The sequence below is a fragment of the Artemia sp. Qi Xiang Cuo genome, chromosome 9, assembly GCF_049724085.1.
Source record: "Artemia sp. Qi Xiang Cuo chromosome 9, ASM4972408v1, whole genome shotgun sequence".
In the NCBI taxonomy this organism is placed as follows: Eukaryota; Metazoa; Arthropoda; class Branchiopoda; order Anostraca; family Artemiidae; genus Artemia; species Artemia sp. Qi Xiang Cuo.
Window position 1 is genome coordinate 63,384,445 of NC_142802.1, and position 21,377 is coordinate 63,405,821.

The 21,377-nt window shown below is 34.8% G+C and overlaps 1 protein-coding gene across 3 annotated transcripts in view; it reads left to right on the forward strand.

Annotated features, from left to right (window-relative positions):
• Positions 1–21,377, forward strand: part of LOC148948916 (ral GTPase-activating protein subunit beta) — a 258,402-nt gene that overhangs the window by 213,826 nt on the left and 23,199 nt on the right. For all 3 annotated transcript variants that reach the window (XM_089094831.1, XM_089094829.1, XM_089094830.1), the window contains exons 21-23: positions 2,043–2,195; positions 7,840–7,999; positions 16,069–16,185. In XM_089094831.1, coding sequence (XP_088950957.1) covers positions 2,043–2,195; positions 7,840–7,999; positions 16,069–16,185 — 430 coding nt within the window. The remainder of the gene's footprint in view (positions 1–2,042; positions 2,196–7,839; positions 8,000–16,068; positions 16,186–21,377) is intronic.

Here is a 21,377-nt window from a genome sequence, read left to right on the forward strand (position 1 = left end):
CTTTCTTTTATCTCCTCTTTTATAATCTGCTCTGAACTAACCTTTGGCTGCCACCATGGAACTAAACTAGCTCCTCTTTTATTTCTTTCTTTTATGTCCTCTTTTATAATCTGCTCTGAACTAACCTTTTGCTGCCACCATGGAACGAAACTAGCTCCTCTTTTATTTCTTTCTTTTATCTCCTCTTTTATAATCTGCTCTGAACTAACCTGAGGCTGCCACCATCGAACGAAACTAGCTCCTCTTTTATTACTTTCTTTTATCTCCTCTTGTATAATCTGCTCTGAACTAACCTTGGTCTGCCACCATGGAACGAAACTAGCTCCTCTTTTATTTCTTTCTTTTATCTCCTCTTTTATAATCTGCTCTGAACTAACCTTTGGCTGCCACCATGGAACGAAACTAGCTCCTCTTTTATTTCTTGCCGTCATCAACATAACCATAGCTGAATTCGAAGAGCGTTTTAAGTTCGTTGGCGACTTGTCTGCTCTTCTCAAGTACGCAGTCCAGAATGCAGTACCAGTACAACACTTTGCTAAGACTCCTCTCACGGGCTTCATTACCCAGTGTCAATCAAATGACCTACAAGTGAAAGAACAGAAATCGAAAGTTCTACGATTCAATCCACTCAAGCGGGACATTATAACCCCAGATGTGCCGTTTCCTCTGCAACAATCCTAGGTGTAACATTTACAGGCTATTGCTCGTTTATGCTTCATGTAGACAATGTTGCACGTGAAGGTCACTACTCAATCATGAGTTTACCAAGTATGGGATGGGTTACTAAGTATGGGTATACACAGGTTGTGCTTCTCTGATCGCTAACTCCTTTTGGTGAGTACAACCTACATCAGGTCTATCCTCGAGTATTGCTGTCCCGTTTGGGGTCCCAAAAACTGAAAACACTGCTTGTATGTCAGCAGAACTAGAAGATGTTCAAAAATATGCTATTAAAATAATACTTGGACCCTGTGTCAGCAACTACGAATGTGATCTTGAACCCTTGAACTTGCCCACATTATTCGCTTGAAGACAGGATTTAATAATGAAATTTGGGAAAACTCTATTAGCAAACGACAAGCACTGATCTATTCTTCCACCGTCCGTACAGGTCAGCAGGACTACTAGGCCTAACAGTAAACTACAACCTGTTAAAGTGCCGTATGAACAGATTTGTCAAATCCATCGTGCCATATTTTGTAAGCGTATTTAACAAGTGACCTTTTTTTTCTCTTTTTCTGTTTGTTTTGGGATTGTAAAAATATCATAATTTAGCGTTCATTTTTGAGGGTTACGATAGCTATTAAATAAACAAATACAAATAAATATTCATGAAGGTGCTATTTACTTCAGCGTTATTTTAGTGATTTATCTGAAGAGATTGTTCCTTTATATTCTGAAGACATTTTTTTTTCTGAATTTGATCAACAAATTTATTGTTTCTTCCAGATGATGCTGTGTATTCCAGCTTTGTTTTTTTGGATTTATCTGAAGATTCTGTTCCTTTTCGTTTTGTAAAGGGTTTTGATGATAAAAGTTTTTATCGACTCGTCTGTTGTTTATTCCGGCTTTGTTTTTTAGGGTTTACCTGAAGAAATAATTCTTTTTGGTTCTGAAGAGGGTTTTACTAATGCTGATCGACTCCTTTGCCATTTATTTCAGCTTTTTGCAAATGGATTTACCTGAAGAGATTTATTGTTTAGATTCTGACCAGGTTTCTGTTGTCTGAATTTAACCGATGTTTGTTGTTTATTTCAGTTTTCTTATTTTGGGTCTATTTGAAGAGATTTTTTTCTTTTAGATTCTTATGAGCTACTGCTTCATCTGAATCTGATCGTCTCATTTGTAGTTTAATTCAGGATGCCCGTGTTCACTTTAACTTTCCTTTTTAGCTTTCCTTTTTCATTTTCACTTTGGCGTACCTGAAGAGGTAAGAGGAACTTGTTAATAGGATTTCAATTGACTGAGTTGTTGCATTCGATTTAATTGATTGATTAATTAATTGATCGATTTAATTAATTGATTCCAACTTTCTATTTTAGGGTTTACCTGAAGAAATTGTTCCTTTGGATTCTGAAGAGGTTTTTGTTGATCTAAATCAGATCGACTCTTTTGCTTGCCGCAACGTAGACACAGCCTTTTTACTTTATCTCCGAACTGGTCAGAGTACCTCGCAAGAAATTCTTGGCAATTTGGTAAGCTAATCCCATTCGGTTCAGCTATGCTGAGAATTTAATTAGAAACAATTAATATGTTAAATGTTCAATAAAAAGACCTTTAATAAAAAGACTTCATTAGCCCTATATTAGTTAAATGTTAGTGTCACGTTAATTTTAAGATTGATAGCTTTTTTCGAAAGCTGATATAACTTGTTAGATAAATTATGAATTAATAAATAACTAAAATAAAAAATCTGTTGAACCAGCAGAATCATCGTCTAAAATCATCACAATCAGCATAAGGAAACTATTAAAAAAAAAACAGAATGAGATTCAAAATCTGGTAAGCGTGAAATTACATGTGGTTTTACGGGAGAGACAGAGGGGGCACTTGCCCCGGGCGCAAAATTTCAAGCAAATAATCTAACGGTTAAAATAATTTTTTGATTTTTGAAATTTATTAATAAAGCAGAGAACACCGTTAATAAATAAAAATAATTAATAAATTAATGATGAATTAATAATAAAATTAATTAAGAAATTAAAGATAATTAAATTAAAATAATAAATAATAATTAAGTAATTTAAATAATAATTTACAAATAATTAAAAAATAAATTATTAATTAATTAGTAACTTGAACATAATTTTGTTAATAACTTTAAAAAAAATTTCAAATTCGGCCTGAAAATTTTGTGAGAGACAGAGAGGGGGCTCTAATCAAGATTTTGCCCCGGGCACAAGAGAGGCCAAAACTGCTACTTAGCGTGAAAGGCTTTCTAGGAAGAGTTTGCTAACTTATTTTAAACTTTTAATAACTGATCCCCCAAAAATTTTATTTTTTGCTGCTGTGTTGACTTTTCCATAGCGCAACATTGATTTACGTAACATGAAATGACAAATTTGTAAGTAAAAATAATCTAATGGAACTCCTTTGCTGTAGTGATTTTAAGCTATTCCAATTCCTCTCTCTTTTTTGTTGGTTGATTTGTTGTGTTTTTTTTTTTTTTTTGTTTTTTTTTCCTTCTTTTTCTTTTTTTTTACAGATATCATACTCTGAGATCATGATTTAGTCCGATTGTGTCAGTTGCACGGTCCTTTTTTTAATTCTTAGTTTTCTTAGAATTTGAAAGTTGTTTACGAGTATTTGTGATGTAGACCTACAATAGGGTACACAGGAATCTATTTCAAAAGGGGGTACAAAGTGGGGTACAGATTTGAACAAAGGAAAAAAAGTGAGTTATACAGTTTATGAGTAAAAATTGAGCACCTGTGTCATCATTAGATTTGTTTGTTAATGTATGTCGGTGTTTGGTGAAGACATCATTCTTGTGGCTAAAAAGTAAGAATAACCTTCAGAGTTTTTTAATTTTATTCTAGAAGTATATAGAAATGAAGGAATTAGAAATAAATACCAAATATAGAGTGAGGGTGACATATAGGATTTGAGTGGCTTTAATGAGGAGAGGTTTTATATCAAGAGGTATAAAACCACAACCTACAGTGGAAGGGAATTATCTAGGTTGTAAACTTAAGGTAAAAGGTAAACTATTTAGTATGAATATAAAGACTATTTTTGTAACAAAATTTACAATTATTGTAACAATTATTGGAACTATTGTAACAATATAACAATTATTGAGAAGCTATATTGGGAATTTCTAAAATTTACAAGCCTTTTAGTGTTTTTTATTTTTATTTTTTGTACATGCCTCTATTTTTCCTGTCTCCTTTTTTCTCTTTCTAATATAGAATTGAAATTCTATATTATGGGTATATTGAAATATACGACCATATATTTGTTACAAAAGAAGCTCTGGTAACCTCTTTCAAATATAGAAAGAGGTTACCTTTTCTCTTTCTAATATAGAATTAAAGTTCTATAGTAGGGGTATATTGAAATATACGACCATATATTTGCTACAAAAGAAGCTCTGGTAACCTCTTTAAAATTTAGAAAGAGGTTACCTTTTCTCTTTCCAATATAGAATTGAAATTCTATAGTAGGGGTATATTGAAATATATGACCATATATTTGCTACAAAAGAAGCTCTGTTAACCTCTTTCTCCTTTTCTCTTTCTAATATAGAATTGAAATTCTATAGTAGGGGTATATTGAAATATAAGACCATATATTTGCTACAAAAGAAGCTCTGGTAACCTCTTTAAAATTTAGAAAGAGGTTACCTTTTCTCTTTCCAATATAGAATTGAAATTTTATAGTAGGGGTATATTGAAATAGACGACCATATATTTGTTACAAAAGAAGCTCTGGTAACCTCTTTAAAATTTAGAAAGAGGTTACCTTTTCTCTTTCCAATATAGAATTGAAATTTTATAGTAGGGGTATATTGAAATATACGACCATATATTTGCTACAAAAGAAGCTCTGGTAACCTCTTTAAAATTTAGAAAGAGGTTACCTTTTCTCTTTCCAATATAGAATTGAAATTTTATAGTAGGGGTATATTGAAATATACGACCATATATTTGTTACAAAAGAAGCTCTGGTAACCTCTTTCAAATATAGAAAGAGGTTACCTTTTCTCTTTCTAATGTAGAATTAAAGTTCTATAGTAGGGCTATATTGAAATATACGACCATATATTTGCTACAAAAGAAGCTCTGGTAACCTCTTTAAAATTTAGAAAGAGGTTACCTTTTCTCTTTCCAATATAGAATTGAAATTTTATAGTAGGGGTATATTGAAATATACGACCATATATTTGTTACAAAAGAAGCTCTGTTAACCTCTTTCAAATATAGAAAGAGGTTACCTTTTCTCTTTCTAATATAGAATTAAAGTTCTATAGTAGGGGTATATTGAAATATACGACCATATATTTGCTACAAAAGAAGCTCTGGTAACCTCTTTAAAATTTAGAAAGAGGTTACCTTTTCTCTTTCCAATATAGAATTGAAATTCTATAGTAGGGGTATATTGAAATATATGACCATATATTTGCTACAAAAGAAGCTCTGTTAACCTCTTTCTCCTTTTCTCTTTCTAATATAGAATTGAAATTCTATAGTAGGGGTATATTGAAATATACGACCATATATTTGCTACAAAAGAAGCTCTGGTAACCTCTTTCAAATATAGAAAGAGGCTACCTTTTCTCTTTCTAATATGGAATTGAAATTCTATAGTAGGGGTATATTGAAATATGCGACCATATATTTGCTACAAAAGAAGCTCTGGTAACCTCTTTTAAATATAGAAAGAGGTTACCTTTTCTCTTTCTATATAGAATTGAAATTCTATAGTAGGGGTATATTGAAATATATGACCATATATTTTCGGCAAAAGAAGCTCTGGTAGCCTAGTATATTTCAGCGTTATGGGGTGTCTGAGAAGGTAGAGATGCTTGTTTAGATACAGTTTTTCAGGACATTTTAAGAAATATGTAGTGGGTATGTGGTCAAATAACCCGGTAAAGAAGATTTCGGCCTATTTTCTTTGTAAAGTATTTGATTAGTACATTTTGTAAGGTATTGGGAAAATTGTTTAGGTTATTAACAATAAGAATGGGATGATAGAATTAGCTGAGCTTGATTCAGTTTGTGATTTGACTGTAGATTCTTGGTCTTACTAAATTAGAAAATTTGTTTGAACTTTTTTAATGGTGGAGGATTGTAACAAGGTAAAGGTTTGGATCATAGTATTAAAATCGTTTGAGAATATTTTGAGACACCAACGAATTCAGATGTTGCAATCAAAGATGGAAGTAGCAGAATGTTTGAAAATATATTGTCGGGCCAACAAGATTTTGTGAGGACTCTTGTGTTCGTCAATAGAGATTTTTTTTTAATTTGTGCTACTGAATTAAGGGTGGATATTCAGCCTCTCAGAGAAACAACAAAACCTATTGGGATGTTAGATGCAGTGGCCTACTGTGAAGAAGGCGCGTATTCATACCGTATTATGTGTAGCCTACTACATATTATGCGGGTCATTAATGAAAGTTTGTTTCATTTAATGTGTAACTGTAGTACATCGGATGATTTAAGAGGCGTCATCTATGGGTTTGGGAAAATATTATGAAAAGTAGCGGATAAATTTGATTTAGAGTGAATGCCACGCAATGTCGCCGGAGATCTGCCGGATTTCCAATCCATCTCCTGACAAAAAAAGAAGATACCGAATAATCGTCTAGTTTTGAAGATCGTTTGAAAAGAAAAGCGGAAAACACTGACTCCTAAGGGTAAGATTAGAGGAAGTTCTAAATTATGTGTTTTATTGGCTGGGTTTTGTAGAAAAGTATTTATGTTGAGAAGCTGTTCATTTAATTATTAATGGTCAGTATTAGTTTCTTTCTCACTGTTGCCCTTTAGCCTCTCTGCAACAAATATAATATTCTATCGATAATATAAGAGATTATAGGGAAATTGGGAAAAGATCGAAATTTGAGGGAGAGGGCTCTATCATGAAGGCTCCCACCGTGCTCTCGTGCCTTTGGGCGCATTCTACCTTGTTAGGTCAAGATTCCTTTATAATCTTGAATATCGACTTAGGAAAATCTTAATGACGCCATTTATCATAATCTGTTTATGGAATATGATTCAAAATTCTATAGAATTTGACAGACGAATGGCAACAAACAAGAGAGTAAGCAAAGTTAGTAAATAAATTTATATATTTGACTTCACTTTTGTTATTTTAGATTGTTTACAAGTGAATTATGACTTTTACATCAATGTATTTTCCAATGAATAAGGTCAGTTGATGCCTTCCTTAGCCTAAAAAGTGTATTTCACTGTGATATTTTTGTAAAAGAAAAAAAATACTCTAGTAGAATGTATTCTAGTGTGATATTTTTAAAAAAAAAAGGAAACTTCATGTAAATTCGGATTTATTTCGTATAATGTAATTACAGAGCCGTGCTAGCCGAGTGGTTGGCCGCACTGAACTTGCAATCCTGTATCCTTCGGAGCTAAGATTTGAGTGTTGCCGATTGTTTAATTTGGCACAGAGGTCAGTGGCGTGACTCTTTAAGCTCAGTCAGAGTCAACTCAGCTTTAAATAGGTACCTGGAGAAATCTGGCGAAGGTAAAATGGAAGGGATGTAAAAGCACAGAATAGCTGGCACCCAACCTCCCACTGTGCTTCCTTGCTGAAGGACCATGCAACAGAGATTGGTACCACCAGTTTGGACTTTGAAGCTTAATACCGTCAACTTTTCCTTTATAGCTACACCTTTGTTAGTTTTCATTTTAAATTTGTCAATTTTATTTATAAATTTTTATTTATAAATAAAATAACCTTAAAATAACTAAATTTTTATTTATAAATAAAACGCCTCTTTTATAAATTTTATTTTATTCAGTAAATTTTATAAATTTTTATTTATTTTATTTTATTTCAGTAAATGTTATAAAATAACTAAATTTTATTTATAAATAAAACGCCTCTTTTATAAATATTTATAAATTTTTATTTATAAATATTGGTTGACAAAGATGGAATCCCGAACCATGAAAAGAATCAGTCTATTTAGAAAAATTTAAGCCCACGTGTATTCATACATTTTTGTTTATTTTCTTTTAGAGGAAGGATTTTTGTTAATTTTAAGCTAGAGGCCGTGCTGGCACGGCTGTGTATACGGATATGGTCCTTGCTAAAAATTAATGTTGAAATGTTATTACAATTACGTTTAATATAGCATATTATATTTTCTAGAATTCCTTTGATTCCTTAGACGAGCAATTTCTCCCTTTTGTCAACTCGTTGGGCTGGAAGAACAAAAGTAAACAGGGAGACAAGAGAACGAGATATTGGGCCGATGCGACGTATGAACTAAAATTTGTACTCCCAGATGAGTCATACCAGGAACTAGTCGGTAAGTTCGTGGTTTTAGCCATCGAAATGACTAGGTCTGTCGCGTTTTCTTGGTCAGTCGTAGTCCGTAGGTCTAAGTCAGCCGGGAAATTGGTGGTTTTAGCCATTGAAATGACTAGGTCGTTTTTGGTCCTTGGTATGATTAAGTTTTTTAAACGTTTTCTTATGGAAGTAAAGACCGAAGCTAAAACTTAAAATGAACAAAAATTGTTGCTCCACAGATTATGCAAGGATTACGTATCTTCAAAACTAGCGCAAATAAACTATCTCGGGATATTTCCCAATATTTGTAGAATTCTAAAATACTGGGGTTTTACTGAAAACACAAAACCGACGCAAAGACCAGGTTGTTCTATTAAGAGAAGAAAACTTCATTAGTAGCCTGCGGAAAATAAAAGATTGATTAATAAGGCTCTTAATAGGCTACTATCAAGGTTTCTGTCACCAGATAAGATATATAGTATAAATACAGTATTCTGTATAAACCTGTAAAACAAAGTCAAGCAAGCTCAGTTTTCAGTAAGTCTCAACTTCAATTTAAAGTTCCAACTAATTAATTAGTTATAGAGTTAGCTAATTAATTCCCCAGAATAAGCTCGAGATAAGCATCTATAAGCTTGAAAACTAATAAAATGTAATTAATTTTGAGACTAAATGTAGTCGTATTTCCTTTATGTTTTAAAGTAATTTTGACTTAAGACATTTTGCTTCATCAAAGCTTACTTTTTCCCACCCTTTTAGGCTCCACATGGCACCCTTCTAAGTTCGGGATCATCAAGGCTGTACCCAGATGGGGGGTTAGGAGGGTTTTAACCCCCCCCCGCCCAAATGTTTGTCTGACTCGTAAAAACATAACAAAAATGGATATAAAGAAATTTTTTATGCGTTTTTTGTGTTTTTTCTTTGTGTACCCCCCCCCCCCCCCTGAAATTTTTTTCAGTAAAACCCCCTCCGAAAAAAAAATCCTGGATACGGCCTTGGGGTTCATGATACAAAAGTTTGTATTCCAGTGCAAATAAATTTCATTTTATTGTAGGCTTAAATTTTAAAAGGCAAAAAGGGTTTATGAAATCAAGAGGCTAAATGGAAGTAAACTGCTTTTATTTCCTTTTTTTAACTGTTGATTTTGAACTGAAAACAAAGTATTTTGCAGTAGGCATCAAGACATGACTAATTGTAGAAAAGGCCAAGACAGATAGTCCAAGTAATTGAGAGGCAAAAATGTTTAAATGGCACGGCTAAATGGCGGGAATAAGTATGACTCTCTTATTGGACAAATACTTGTGTGTTAGGTTTTGGAAAGGCACGCCTGCCTAGAGTCTCAGGCACGTTGTCCAAAAATTTAAAATAGTTAAAACTACTTTTTAGGTATTGGTATAAAAATACGCCTAAGGAATAACGGGAAGGGGGGAGGGGTGCGAAACATTTAAGGTCCAAACCTTTATTGCATTGAAGTAAAAACCTATCTATTTTTTTCTTTTACAAGGTTCTCTCTAGCGCGATATTTTTTTTAAACATTTGCTAAGGAGAATTAGATGTTTTTTTGACATTCTTGAATTCTTGCAATTAAATGTACAACAAAGAAAAGCTCTCATAGAACATGAAAACGGCAAAAACGAATGCAGCTAATGTTCTTCTCGTTCTGTTATGCTCTTTGCTAACTTACCGCTACAAAAAAGTGCTTGAAGTAATATCTTCTAAAGCGAACTTTCCGGTAGATTTTTGGTACTTACGGGATCTTTTTATTTTGTCGGGAGATAGACTTTAAATTTGGAGTATCTCCTGAAAAATTGGTAGAAGTGCAAACCGTGTACGTTTGATGTGAAAATTTGGTAAGATCTTTTAATTTTTTCTGTAATTTACTACACAAGTATTAATTCTACTTGTGAGATTCCACTCAGAGATGAAGCAGGGGAGACAATAGTAATGTATTTGTATTAAATTGTATTATAGTAATGTATTAATGCTATATACATTACTATTGTATTAATACATTACTATTGTAACAATAGTAATGTATTAATATTAAATTGAAGCCTTTGGTTGCCTCTCTTGCCCCTTTATTATAAACACTTGCCCCGTTATTATAACTTGCCTATACTAATGTATAGGCATGATATAGTCTATACAGCAGTGTCACTATACGTAGGTTTCATCGCATTTTGAAAATCACCTGTCTCAAGCCGTTCTTATAATTAAAAACCTTTTTGAAACTTAAATCATTCTTGGGTATGCCCTAGGGCAGGATTTTTCATCTGACATTTCTTGGGACCTCATTGAGTCCCAAGGGAGTCCTTTAGACCTCAAGATTTCAATGAGCATTCCTTTAGGACAGGAAAGAGACACAGTTATACAGAGCGTTCCGCACAAAGTATTGCACGTCAATGTGTAAAAAAAAACTCTTGCATTTAGTTCTCCAACCAAACATGACGAAAAAAAGATAACATCTAACGTAATATGTTATTATGTTTTACATAATATGTAAAAAATAAAGATTTTTTTTAATCAGATTTTTTTAATCCACCCAAGACACGCGAATGGTACATACCAAGAAAATTTTTTAAATTTCGTCAAAAGGATATCATCAAAAGAAATCGTTCCTTTAAATTAAATTCTTCTGGCAAAAAAATATAAAATTCCACATTTTTGCAGATAGGAGCTTGAAACTTCTACAGTAAGGTTCTCTGATACGCTGAATCTGATGGTGTGATTTTCATTAAGATTCTACGACTTTTAGGGGGTTTTCCCCTTTTTTCGAAAATAAGGCACATTTTCTCAGGCTCGTAAATTTTGATGGGTAAGACTAAATCTTCTATGTGTTATTTTTACTCATGATAAATAGAATAGTCCTGGAATTGAGGTTTTCTTTCCCCGGAAATTTCATAAAGTTCTTCTATATACAAGGTGTGTAAGCGAGGACCGCCTTATGCATTTTTGGTTTGCTCCGTACCCTTGTACTACTTGTCTTGCTAGTGTTATGAATAATAGTGTTTAGAAGTTTAGAGTTTACACTTGCTAGTGTTTAGAATAATCAATCAATGCTATACCATACCCACGTTACTGAAATTCTGCAAAAACCTAGGTCGTTTTCCAAGATTTGGCTCCAGCTTTACTTATAGGCGGAACTATCATAATATCTCACTCAAGAGCGTATCCAGGGGAGGGGCTAGGAATTTGAACCCCCGAATTTTTATCCAACCGGTAAAAACGTAGCAAAAATACATCATAAAATTGTTCTATTCGTTTTTTAGTTTTTTTGTACACTTGCTAGTGTTTAGAATAATCAATCAATGCTATACCATACCCACGTTACTGAAATTCTGCAAAAATCTAGGTCGTTTTCCAAGATTTGGCACCAGCTTTACTTATAGGCGGAACTATCATAGTATCTCACTCAAGAGCGTATCCAGGGGAGGGGCTAGGAATTTGAACCCCCGAATTTTTATCTTTTCCGAACTTTTTTTTAATTCAAAACAGTAGCGCTATACTATTTGGTTAAATTGATAGTTTTCTTATGACATGAATTACAGTTTTATGGACCTAACAACTCATTGCAGCACCAAGCCGCCTGAGGCCAACACAGATACGCACGCTCCTCCTTCGTCCCAATCTATTTAAAGCCTCCCTCTTTACATCCTCCCAAGAAGTACTGATTTCCCTTAAATCTTTCCTTACGACATCCTGCCATCTTATTCGAAGAATAGGTTCCCCATTTTATGGATCGATTCCCAATTTTTTTTATGACACTTAAGAAGTGTGTTTTAAAGCTCCCCTATAAAAGATTTTATCCCAGCAAAGCCGAATTGAAATAATTGGGATTTCAGCTTCATCCTCTTAAGTTGTAAATTCATCTTACTGCACGAAAGTAATTTGTAATTTGGTTTATACTAGAAGAGCCATGCGAAAGAACAAAAGAAATCTATTTAATTTGCTTTGTTATCTGGGGATACTAAATAAAAATGTAATGCAAATTAGAACTTTGTATTTCCCATGGGTTATGAGTAAATGCGGTAGAAATGGAGTGTAAGGTGGGTAAATATAAAGTTATACATAAAAATCAGTGTTTCCTATTTTATTCTAATACCCGCTGTGGTAAAAAAAATAAATGGCTAGTTCATGCTAAAGGGGCCATTCCTAACGTTGTAAATTATATATTACGAAGTGCTTATTTACAGCCAGTCGACGCTATGAAGTCATTTTGCTTGGACTCTCTACTTTCTTCCTAGTAATTTCCTCTGATTTTCCTCGACTCTTCAACCAACAATAATTTCTCCTCCAAATCCTAGTCATTTCTCTCCAACTTTCTCTCTAATTTTCTCTCTAATTTCTCTCCACCTCTCTCTCTAATTCAACTTTTCTCTAATTCCTTAGGCTACTTTTTAGAATAAACTGGTTCAATTCAATGTTAATCATTGATAAAGAATTGCTCGTGCTATTTTTTTCTTTTTAGCCTTTATACACGTTACTATAGATACGGTTTTTCTTGCACGTACGTGAAAGAAAAACCGTATCCCCTATCCTAAAAACATTAATCCCAAGATAGTTTTATGATCTCCCTATAGTTTCTAGTATTTTTTGTATAATTGGGGGGTCCTCCCCCCCCCCCCCAATTGGCACCACTGTTCCTAGAGAAGCAAACGGGAACACCAGCTCCAACAAGCTAAACTAGAAAATTGGTGCAAAATCAGGAATAGAAAGCTAGCACAGCGCTGTGTCCTATGGATCTAACCTAATATTATCTCATATGGTTGGCATGTAACTGATCGTAACAGTAATGTCACTTTTTCAATACTGATCAGTCTTACGAAAGTGGTAATAATTTGAGTCTTAGTGGTGCACGTATACCGTATGCACGTATTTAGAGGGCAGCTGTTCGGAAATTCGAAATTTCAAATTTTACCGATATCTCGATTTCTGTAATAGTTGGAATGGTATGCGTGTAACTGAACCACCGTGTAACTGAACTCCATTTAACTGAACCCCCATGTAACTAAACCCCCATGTAACTGAACCCCCGTGTAACTAAACCCCCATTTAACTAAACCCCTCTGTAACTGAACCCCCGTGCAACTGAATCACCTTCCAACTGAACCACCGTGTAACAGAACCACTTTGCAACTAAACCACCGTGCAACTGAACCCTCGTGTAACTGAACCACCGGGCAACTGAACCCCATTTAATTAAACCCCCGTGAAACTCAACCCCATTTAACTGAACCCCCATGTAACTAAACCCACATGTAACTAAACCCCCGTGTAACTGAACCCCCGTGCAAGTGAATCACCGTACAACTGAACCACCGTGCAACTGAACCACTTTGCAACTGAACCACCTTGCAACTAAACCCTCGTGTAACTGAACCATCGGGCAACTGAACCCCATTTAACTAAACCCTCGTGTAACTAAACCCCCGTGCAACTCAACCCCATTTAACTGAACCCCCATGTAACTAAACCCCCGTGTAACTGAACCCCCGTGCAACTGAATCACCGTAATACTGAACCACCGTGCAACTGAACCACCTTGCAACTAAACTGCCGTGCAACTGAACCCTCGTGTAACTGAACCACCGTGCAACTGAACCCTCGTGCAACTCAACCACCGTACTTACATTGGGTAAAACACAATAGGGTTATGAACCATAGTTATTTAACTATGGTATAGTTATTTAACCTTTAAACTGTTTTAAATAAAATGGCTGTCCCAAAATTTAGATAGGATGTATTTGGGGGGAAAATAGAATGGGGTGGAAGCCCTCCGATCACTTTAGCTCTGAAAAAGTGCACTGGAAATTTTCATTTCCAATCGACTGAGCCCCCCCCCCACAAAGTTCATACACAATTTTTTCTACAAAAACCTTATGTGTTAGCAATGAGCAACTAGCTTAAATTACAGCCCTTGCCCCAGATGCTGCTGGTGGGGTTGTTAACCCCAAAGAAATGGTTATTTGATCTTCAGACTATTTTGAACAAAATGTTTAATTTTATTTTTATCGGACTTATTTGGGGGGGGGGGGGGTGTGGGTCAAGAGGAAAAGGCAGATTGTCCTGTGATTATATTTTATTATTCGAAATTGAACTCTAAATTTCAATTTACAATCGAAAGAGCTTCCTTCAAAGTTTTTACGATCATCCCTTCTATAAAAACCTTAAATTTTAACAATTGGTAACTTGCAATAACATACAGATTGCTGATACAGGTGTATAAGCAATTTTTTTGGAATAGCTTTGCATATCATGATGAAACTTCTGGGGCATCGACCTACTACTACTGCTATTAATACTGCTACTAATACTACTAATTCAACACTATTATTACTTCTACTGCTCCTACTACGACCTCTGCTACTATCAAACTAGTACTATTGAGGCTATGCATATCAAGTTGAAAATTTGACAGAATGAGGTATTTGAGGTGGAACTTGAACTAAACCAAAAGACACTATGTGCATGCAGATTTTAAAAATGGCATAACTCAAAAAGGGATTTGTGTATAAAGTTGGAACTTTCAGAGAGTGCTTAAAGGGAACGTCAATTCACCAAAGGGAAATATGTGCACGCTCAGGCCTGGATTTACCACTAGGTCCTTAGGCCCGGACCTAAAAGGGCATAATGCTAGCGGGAGCAATAAATTATCACTGAGTAATTTTTGGTGCACTGTGCCGCCACGCTGCCTATTCACAGAAAAGCGACTTTAAAACAACAAAGGAATTCCATGGTCACTTATAAACTGTCAGATGTCCTCAAGAATGGTAGCTGAGAGTTCGGTATTACCCCTCTCTTTCATCACTTTTCGCTCATCAGTTGTGTTCTGTTAACACACAGTTACATGGTTACACACAGTTACAGTTACATGGGGGTTCAGCTAAACGGGGGTTTAGTTAAATGGGGTTGAGTTGCACGAGGGATTGAGTGGCACGAGGGTTCAGTTAAAGGGGGCTCAGTTGCATGAGGGTTCAGTAGCACGAGGGTTCAGTTGCACGGGGGTTCAGTTGCACGGGGGTTCAGTTGCACGGGGGTTCAGTTACATTGGGGTTCAGTTACATGGGGGTTCAGTTACACGGGGGTTGAGTTGCACGAGGGTTCAGTTCCACGGGGGTTCAGTTGCACGGGGGTTCGGTTATACGGGGGTTCAGTGGCACGGTGATTCAGTTACACGGCGGTTCAGTTACACAGTGGTTCATTTACAGGGGTTCAGTTGCTTGGGGTTCAGTTACACGGGGGTTCAGTTACAATGGAACCAGTTGGAATCCTTGGACCGAATAATTGGCACTTTAAAATTTACTTATCAAGGACCTGAAAAAAAATTCTGTGTTTCAGTTACCCTTCTTTGGAATATCCCTTTTTTATATGGTTTTTAAACCTTACATGGTTTTTAAATGTTAAATCTTATATTTAAATCTTATATTTTATATAAATTTTATATGGTTTTTAAAGACACGCTTAAAGTATCGGGAATAGTAGGACATTTTGCTCCCTAGACCTTGTTTGGTCGATTCATACCTGAAAAAAAACGACTTTCTAAGTTTTTGTTTTGATTGCTCCAAATTATGAAGTTTTTAAGTAGCAATACATTTCTGTCAATTTTGAACTATGAAAATAAATAAGCAGAATTAGACAACGATTAAATTTGACAACGATTTTTGCCAGTAAAAATTCAAGTATGTTGAAAAAAAATTTGAAAAAAAATTCAAAAACGAACTGTTGATTCCTGAAGACAGCTACACCTTCAAAGGAGATCGACATATTCTTAACCTGGTGCCATATGTTTTTAGCTTTTTTTTTTGCTGATTTTTTACCCATGTTTCTTGTTTTTAAAAGCGGAGCCAGAGGTCTTTCGCATTAAAAAATGAATTTTGAGTTTTTCTGATTTTTCAAGATATATATGATTGTGAAGGTTTTCAATTACCCTTTTCAAACAGTCAGGTTTAACTTTCATTGTCTGTGGTACCATAAGATAAGAAATCTAAAAAATGAATCTTGCTTTAGAATTGAATAGCAAATAAATTTGGGTACTTTTGAGGATATATATTTCCACTTCCGACGTTTTTTTTTTGTCTTTTTTTTCAGAGTCAAGTATTGACAGTTCGACATCCTCCAAATCAGGAACAAGTGGAACGCCGGGTGAATCTCAAACACTAATTGTCTGGCTCGAATGCTTTGAAGATTCCTTAAATTTTCCCACTGGTAATTTTCATTTTCTTCTTCTTTGTACTGTTTTAAACTTTTATTTTACCGTAGTTTTGGTGCCATAAATTTAGGAAATAAGATTGTTTGGACTTAAATACTCGATGCAACACTGCCCAACAAAAATATTACGAAATCTCCAAATGAAAGCTCAAAATAAGGTTATTTAGATGTATATAATATTCAATGTCTATATTTTACTATTCTTTTCTTACTATTTAACATTTTTTAAGATGACATATATATATACCCCTTTTTTACATTGTTTTTTTTTGCTTTCATTTGCTGATAAGAGTCTCATTTCTGCAAAAAAGGAACAAGACACATTACATTTTTGGTTGGGAGTTTACAGGTACCATAATTGAATTTTTGTTCTATTATAAAAAATAAATAAAATAAAAATGAATAAAAAGTCACCTATATTGATGAGAAAAAAACCGGGTCTAGGCGTTAAAACCCCCGGAAATACCCCGTCGCCGGGAAGATACCCTTCCCCCCGTAAAATACCCCCCCCCCCTAGCGGCTGGTTGGTTTCTAATCACTTTTGAGTTATAAAAAAAGGACTAGAACTCTCAATTTCTGACCGAATAAGCATCCTTCGAAGTTTGTACGGCCATGAGGTGGCGGTAACGATGAGGAAGGGGCAGCCCCCTTCCTTTACGGAATAAGTTATGCTCATTTTGGGGTTTAATGTCACTCTTTATTTCCATAATAACAGCGTAGGCCAGAAATATTGACTGAAATCAAGAGGGATTAAATATCAATTTCACATAATTTATGGGTTTCTTTTTTTGTCCCCTCCCCCCGAAAAATAAGAACCCCTTAAAACAAAAGTCCTGAATACGGCCCTGTTGATTAAAAATCATAGTCTACCTCCACCTTCCCCTTGTCTCTTTCTTAGTACTGATTCTATATTCATCTTAAGGCTCAATGAGAGCTGGGATATTTCGGCATTAAAATGCACCCTTTGAGGCATATCTCTCCCTCCCTAACTAGCCAAAATATTTTTAAGGTCTAAACTAATTCCACTGTCTTAGGTAAATTCTCTGTTGTTTTACAATTCCAAACATTTGCATGTGAGGGCTTTAAACCTCTACAATTGGGTTCTATGATTATTTTGTACTTAGGGGGGAGGAAGATACCTTAAAGGGTACATTTTATTGCCAAAACATTCCATCTCTCATTGAGCCTTCAGATAAATACAGAATTTGTTCTAAGGGAGAGACAAGGGAAGGATAGAGGTAGAAATTGTTATATTATCCCCAGTCCCCAGGGCTGTATCCAGGACTTTTGTTCGAGGTTTTATTTTATTTTTTTTTTGGGGGGGGGGATTCAAAAACAAATCAAATGTGAAATTGATTTTAATCCCTCTCGATTTCTGTGAATATTTCTGGTCTACACTATTATTATGAAAGTAACATTAAACCCCAAACTGAGCAGAATTTATTCTGCATAGGAAGGGGACTTTTCCTTCCTCATCCCCAGTTCGACCTTGTGGTCGCAGAAATTTCATAGGGTACTCATTCGATCAGAAATTGAGAGTTCTAGTCCTTTTTTTATAAGTCAAAAGTGATTGGAGACCAGCCATCCGCGGGGGGGTTATTTTCTGGGAGGTAAACGCCGGCACCCAAAAAACCATATCCTTGAATAGAATAAAGTTAAATCAATTGCATCAATTTACTAAAATGTAAAGCAGAGGGTAAAATGTTTTTCGAATCCTGTGTGTTTTTTAATGAAAATACCAAAAAAATGACATTCTTCAATGAAAATACCAAAAACAAGGTATTTCTCAAAATTAGGGAGGGGACAAAAATGTAGGGTAAGGGGGAAAGGGTGACTTCCAGGCTGCCCCTCTCCCCTCCAATTGATGCCCCTGAGTTAAAAATAACTTCATTCAAACAAAAAAACATAAAAGTCTTAAAAAATTGCTCCACACAGGGAGCCTTCTTAAGTTTTTGTCTCTATTTTTATGTTTACTTTCCTTCACTATTTGGTTTTAGGTTTTAATTAAAGTAAACATTTCACCTAATCATACTTCAAGTTAATTAGCAAAAATATTTAGATAGTTTGATTGAGAGCATTCTCTTGCTGGATTCTTGCTCTTGCTCGATTCCAAAAAGGTGTTGGTTGCCCAGAGGCACATAGATTACTAGCAAACGTGCTCCTGGATTCAGAGAGTAAAAAGTCACCTCTTTATGTGTGTACCGTTGATTTATCGAAAGCGTTTGATAGTATTAGTCACATGCAATCTCTTGACACTCTATTGCACAGCGGCGTAAGTGTGAGTATCGTCAAAACTATAAAATTTTGGTACGCAAATTCAACAGTATCTGCCAATGGAGACACAGAACCAATTAAAGTCAAAAGAGACGTGAGGCAAGGCAGTGTTCTTAGTCCTGTCATATTTAAACATGCAATTTCTCAGATTCTGAACTACATCTCTTCATCTCTTCTACTTCACGGTACCGACTTATCTTACATAGCTTACGCCGATGATGTTCTTCTTCTCAGCAGATCAAAGACAGGCTTGCAAGATAACTTAAACAGACTACAATACGAATTGCAGTCAATCGGACTTTTTATTAACATTGAAAAGTGTGAGTTTCTAGCTTTCAAAGCAGCTAAGAGCTATAGTGTTTCCCTTGTAAATCATTCAGTCCCTGCTGTGTCAGAGTTAAAATACCTCGGGTAAATGATTTCTGAATCGCTCCACAAAACCAGGAAATCCATTGTGAGGCACACAACCACCGCCATTAAGCGTGCTTACGGGATTGTTGTTCCAAATCGGGGGTCCACTTGCAGCTCGTCTACTTGCCGAGAGTGACATAGATAAAATTAATAAATGCTATTTTAGATACGCAAAGTTTCTGTTGTTTATTCCCAAGCGGCATCCAAATTCCCGTCTTGAAAAATTTGGAATTATAAATCCTGTCAAAGAATGGTCAAGAATCTGTGAGAAGTCTGTGATAAAAGTAATGCTGAATAGACGGCGTTTTTCTCCACTAATAACTTAAAGTGTTTCTTTTTATTGGTGTAATTAGTTTTTTACTTTTATTTTTCCTTGCTCCACTATAATCTTTTGTAGATGGTGGGTAAAACCATTATATATATATATATATATATATATATATATATATATATATATATATATATATATATATATATATATATATATATATATATATATATATATATATATATATTCAGTTCAGTTCATTTTAATTAACATCAAAAATACATTTAACTAATATTCCAATACCTGCCCCAAGAAAGATACAAAAAAGCACTTGCGACTGGGCGGGTGCATACAATTCATCTAGTAACTAATAATTAACTGTGAACAAAGGAGCAAAAAATAATAATAATAAAGGAGCAAAATTCCCGAATGCTTTCAGGAACAGAGTTCCACACCTTAGGTCCGGAAAATCTAGTATGGGAGCCGGTCCTGGTGCCACTTCTATTCGGAACAATGAAGTCTCTAGCATGACGAGTTTCATAATGGTGCAAAGACCTATTGTCACTAAAATAATCCTGAAAAAACCTCTGGACTAATATTATTCCAGCATTAATAGGCAAAAATTCCTATTTGGTAGTCCCGTAGCTGTCCTACATTCAACTTTTGCAACTTATTGAAGCAAGCTGAAGTGTTACGTATACCTTCAACATACCCACTAATAGTGCGCATTGCGTTATTTTGAAGAGTCTGAACACGTTTAAAATTCACATAAAAATTGCTTGCCCATAATATACATCCATACGAAGCATATGGATGAATCAAAGCATGGTATAAAAGCAATAAAACTCTTTGGGGTAAAAAATTTGTAAAACGACGAATCACTCCAAGGCCACGTGCAATCTTTGTTGCGACAACATCACTGTGGTGTTTCCACGAAAAATTACAATCAATATAAAAACCTAAGCAGTGTCATCAGTAAATGACGTCAAGCAACAATCTGGAAGATAAAACCTCATGCTATCCACATAAACCAGATGCAGAAGTAGGCCAAGGACCGATCCCTGTGGCACACCACACGACACTTGATAGGGGGAAGAAAAAACATCATCAATCATCACTTTAATAGACCTCCCACACAAATAACTTTCTAATCACTTCAAATTTACTCCTTTAATACCTAAGCATTCTAATCTTTGCAACAAAATTTTAAAATCTACCATGTCAAATGCTTTCCTAAAATCAAAAAATACTGTTAGAGGGATTTCACCATTTTCCAAACAATTGTTTACAAAATCAGCCAGATGAATGACAGCATGACTAGTGGAATGACCCTTTCGAAACCCGAATTGGGTGTCACTGAGTAGGCTATGTTTCATGAGATGGTCATATGGACGGCGATGAATCACTTTTTCCAAAATTTTGACAATAAAGGTAGTATCGATATTTGTCTCCAGTTTCCGGCATCTGACCTGGTACCCCCTTTGTAAAGCGGGATAACTAGCTTGCTTCAGCGCTTCTGGAAAGGTCATCGTTTCTGAAAATTTTCCCTGTCACACCTTACACTCTCTTGAACAGACGAGCCAACCTGAGAATAAAAGTGGCCAAACAATTCGCGACTACATTCTTATCACTCACATAACTTCCATTTATGTCAGTGCAAGGTGACGGACTACTTTTCCGATTTCCCATAAACTCATTAATAACCTGACATGTGGCTTTGGTATCTCCCTTACTATCAGAAAACGTTTCTTCAAAATACTACTTATGTGCTTGCCTTCTCATACTTATACTTATATATATATATATATATATATATATATATATATATATATATATATATATATATATATATATATATATATATATATATATATAAAATAATTTTTTTCTTCTTATGTCTGATATGCAAGATTAAACTAATAAGCCCCACCCCCTTTCTCATTGTTTGAAAGGACCCTCCTGAAAGTGTTTAAAAGCATTGGCATAAAAAAAAACAAAAAAAAATTAAATGAATAAATACAAAAGGAAAAGAGACTGAAATATAAAAACCATTTTGTAGTTATGTCTTACCTTACAATTGTGTCAGAAGAAGGAACTCTTTTTCTGAAGACTCCTGTTCTAAAGGTGTGGCAGTTTTTTGTTTTTTTTTTCTATTTTGGCTCAGCGTGAAGCAAAAGAGGAAAAAAATATATAAAAAAGAACAGCACAACCAAAATTACTGTTTAAATTCTTATAA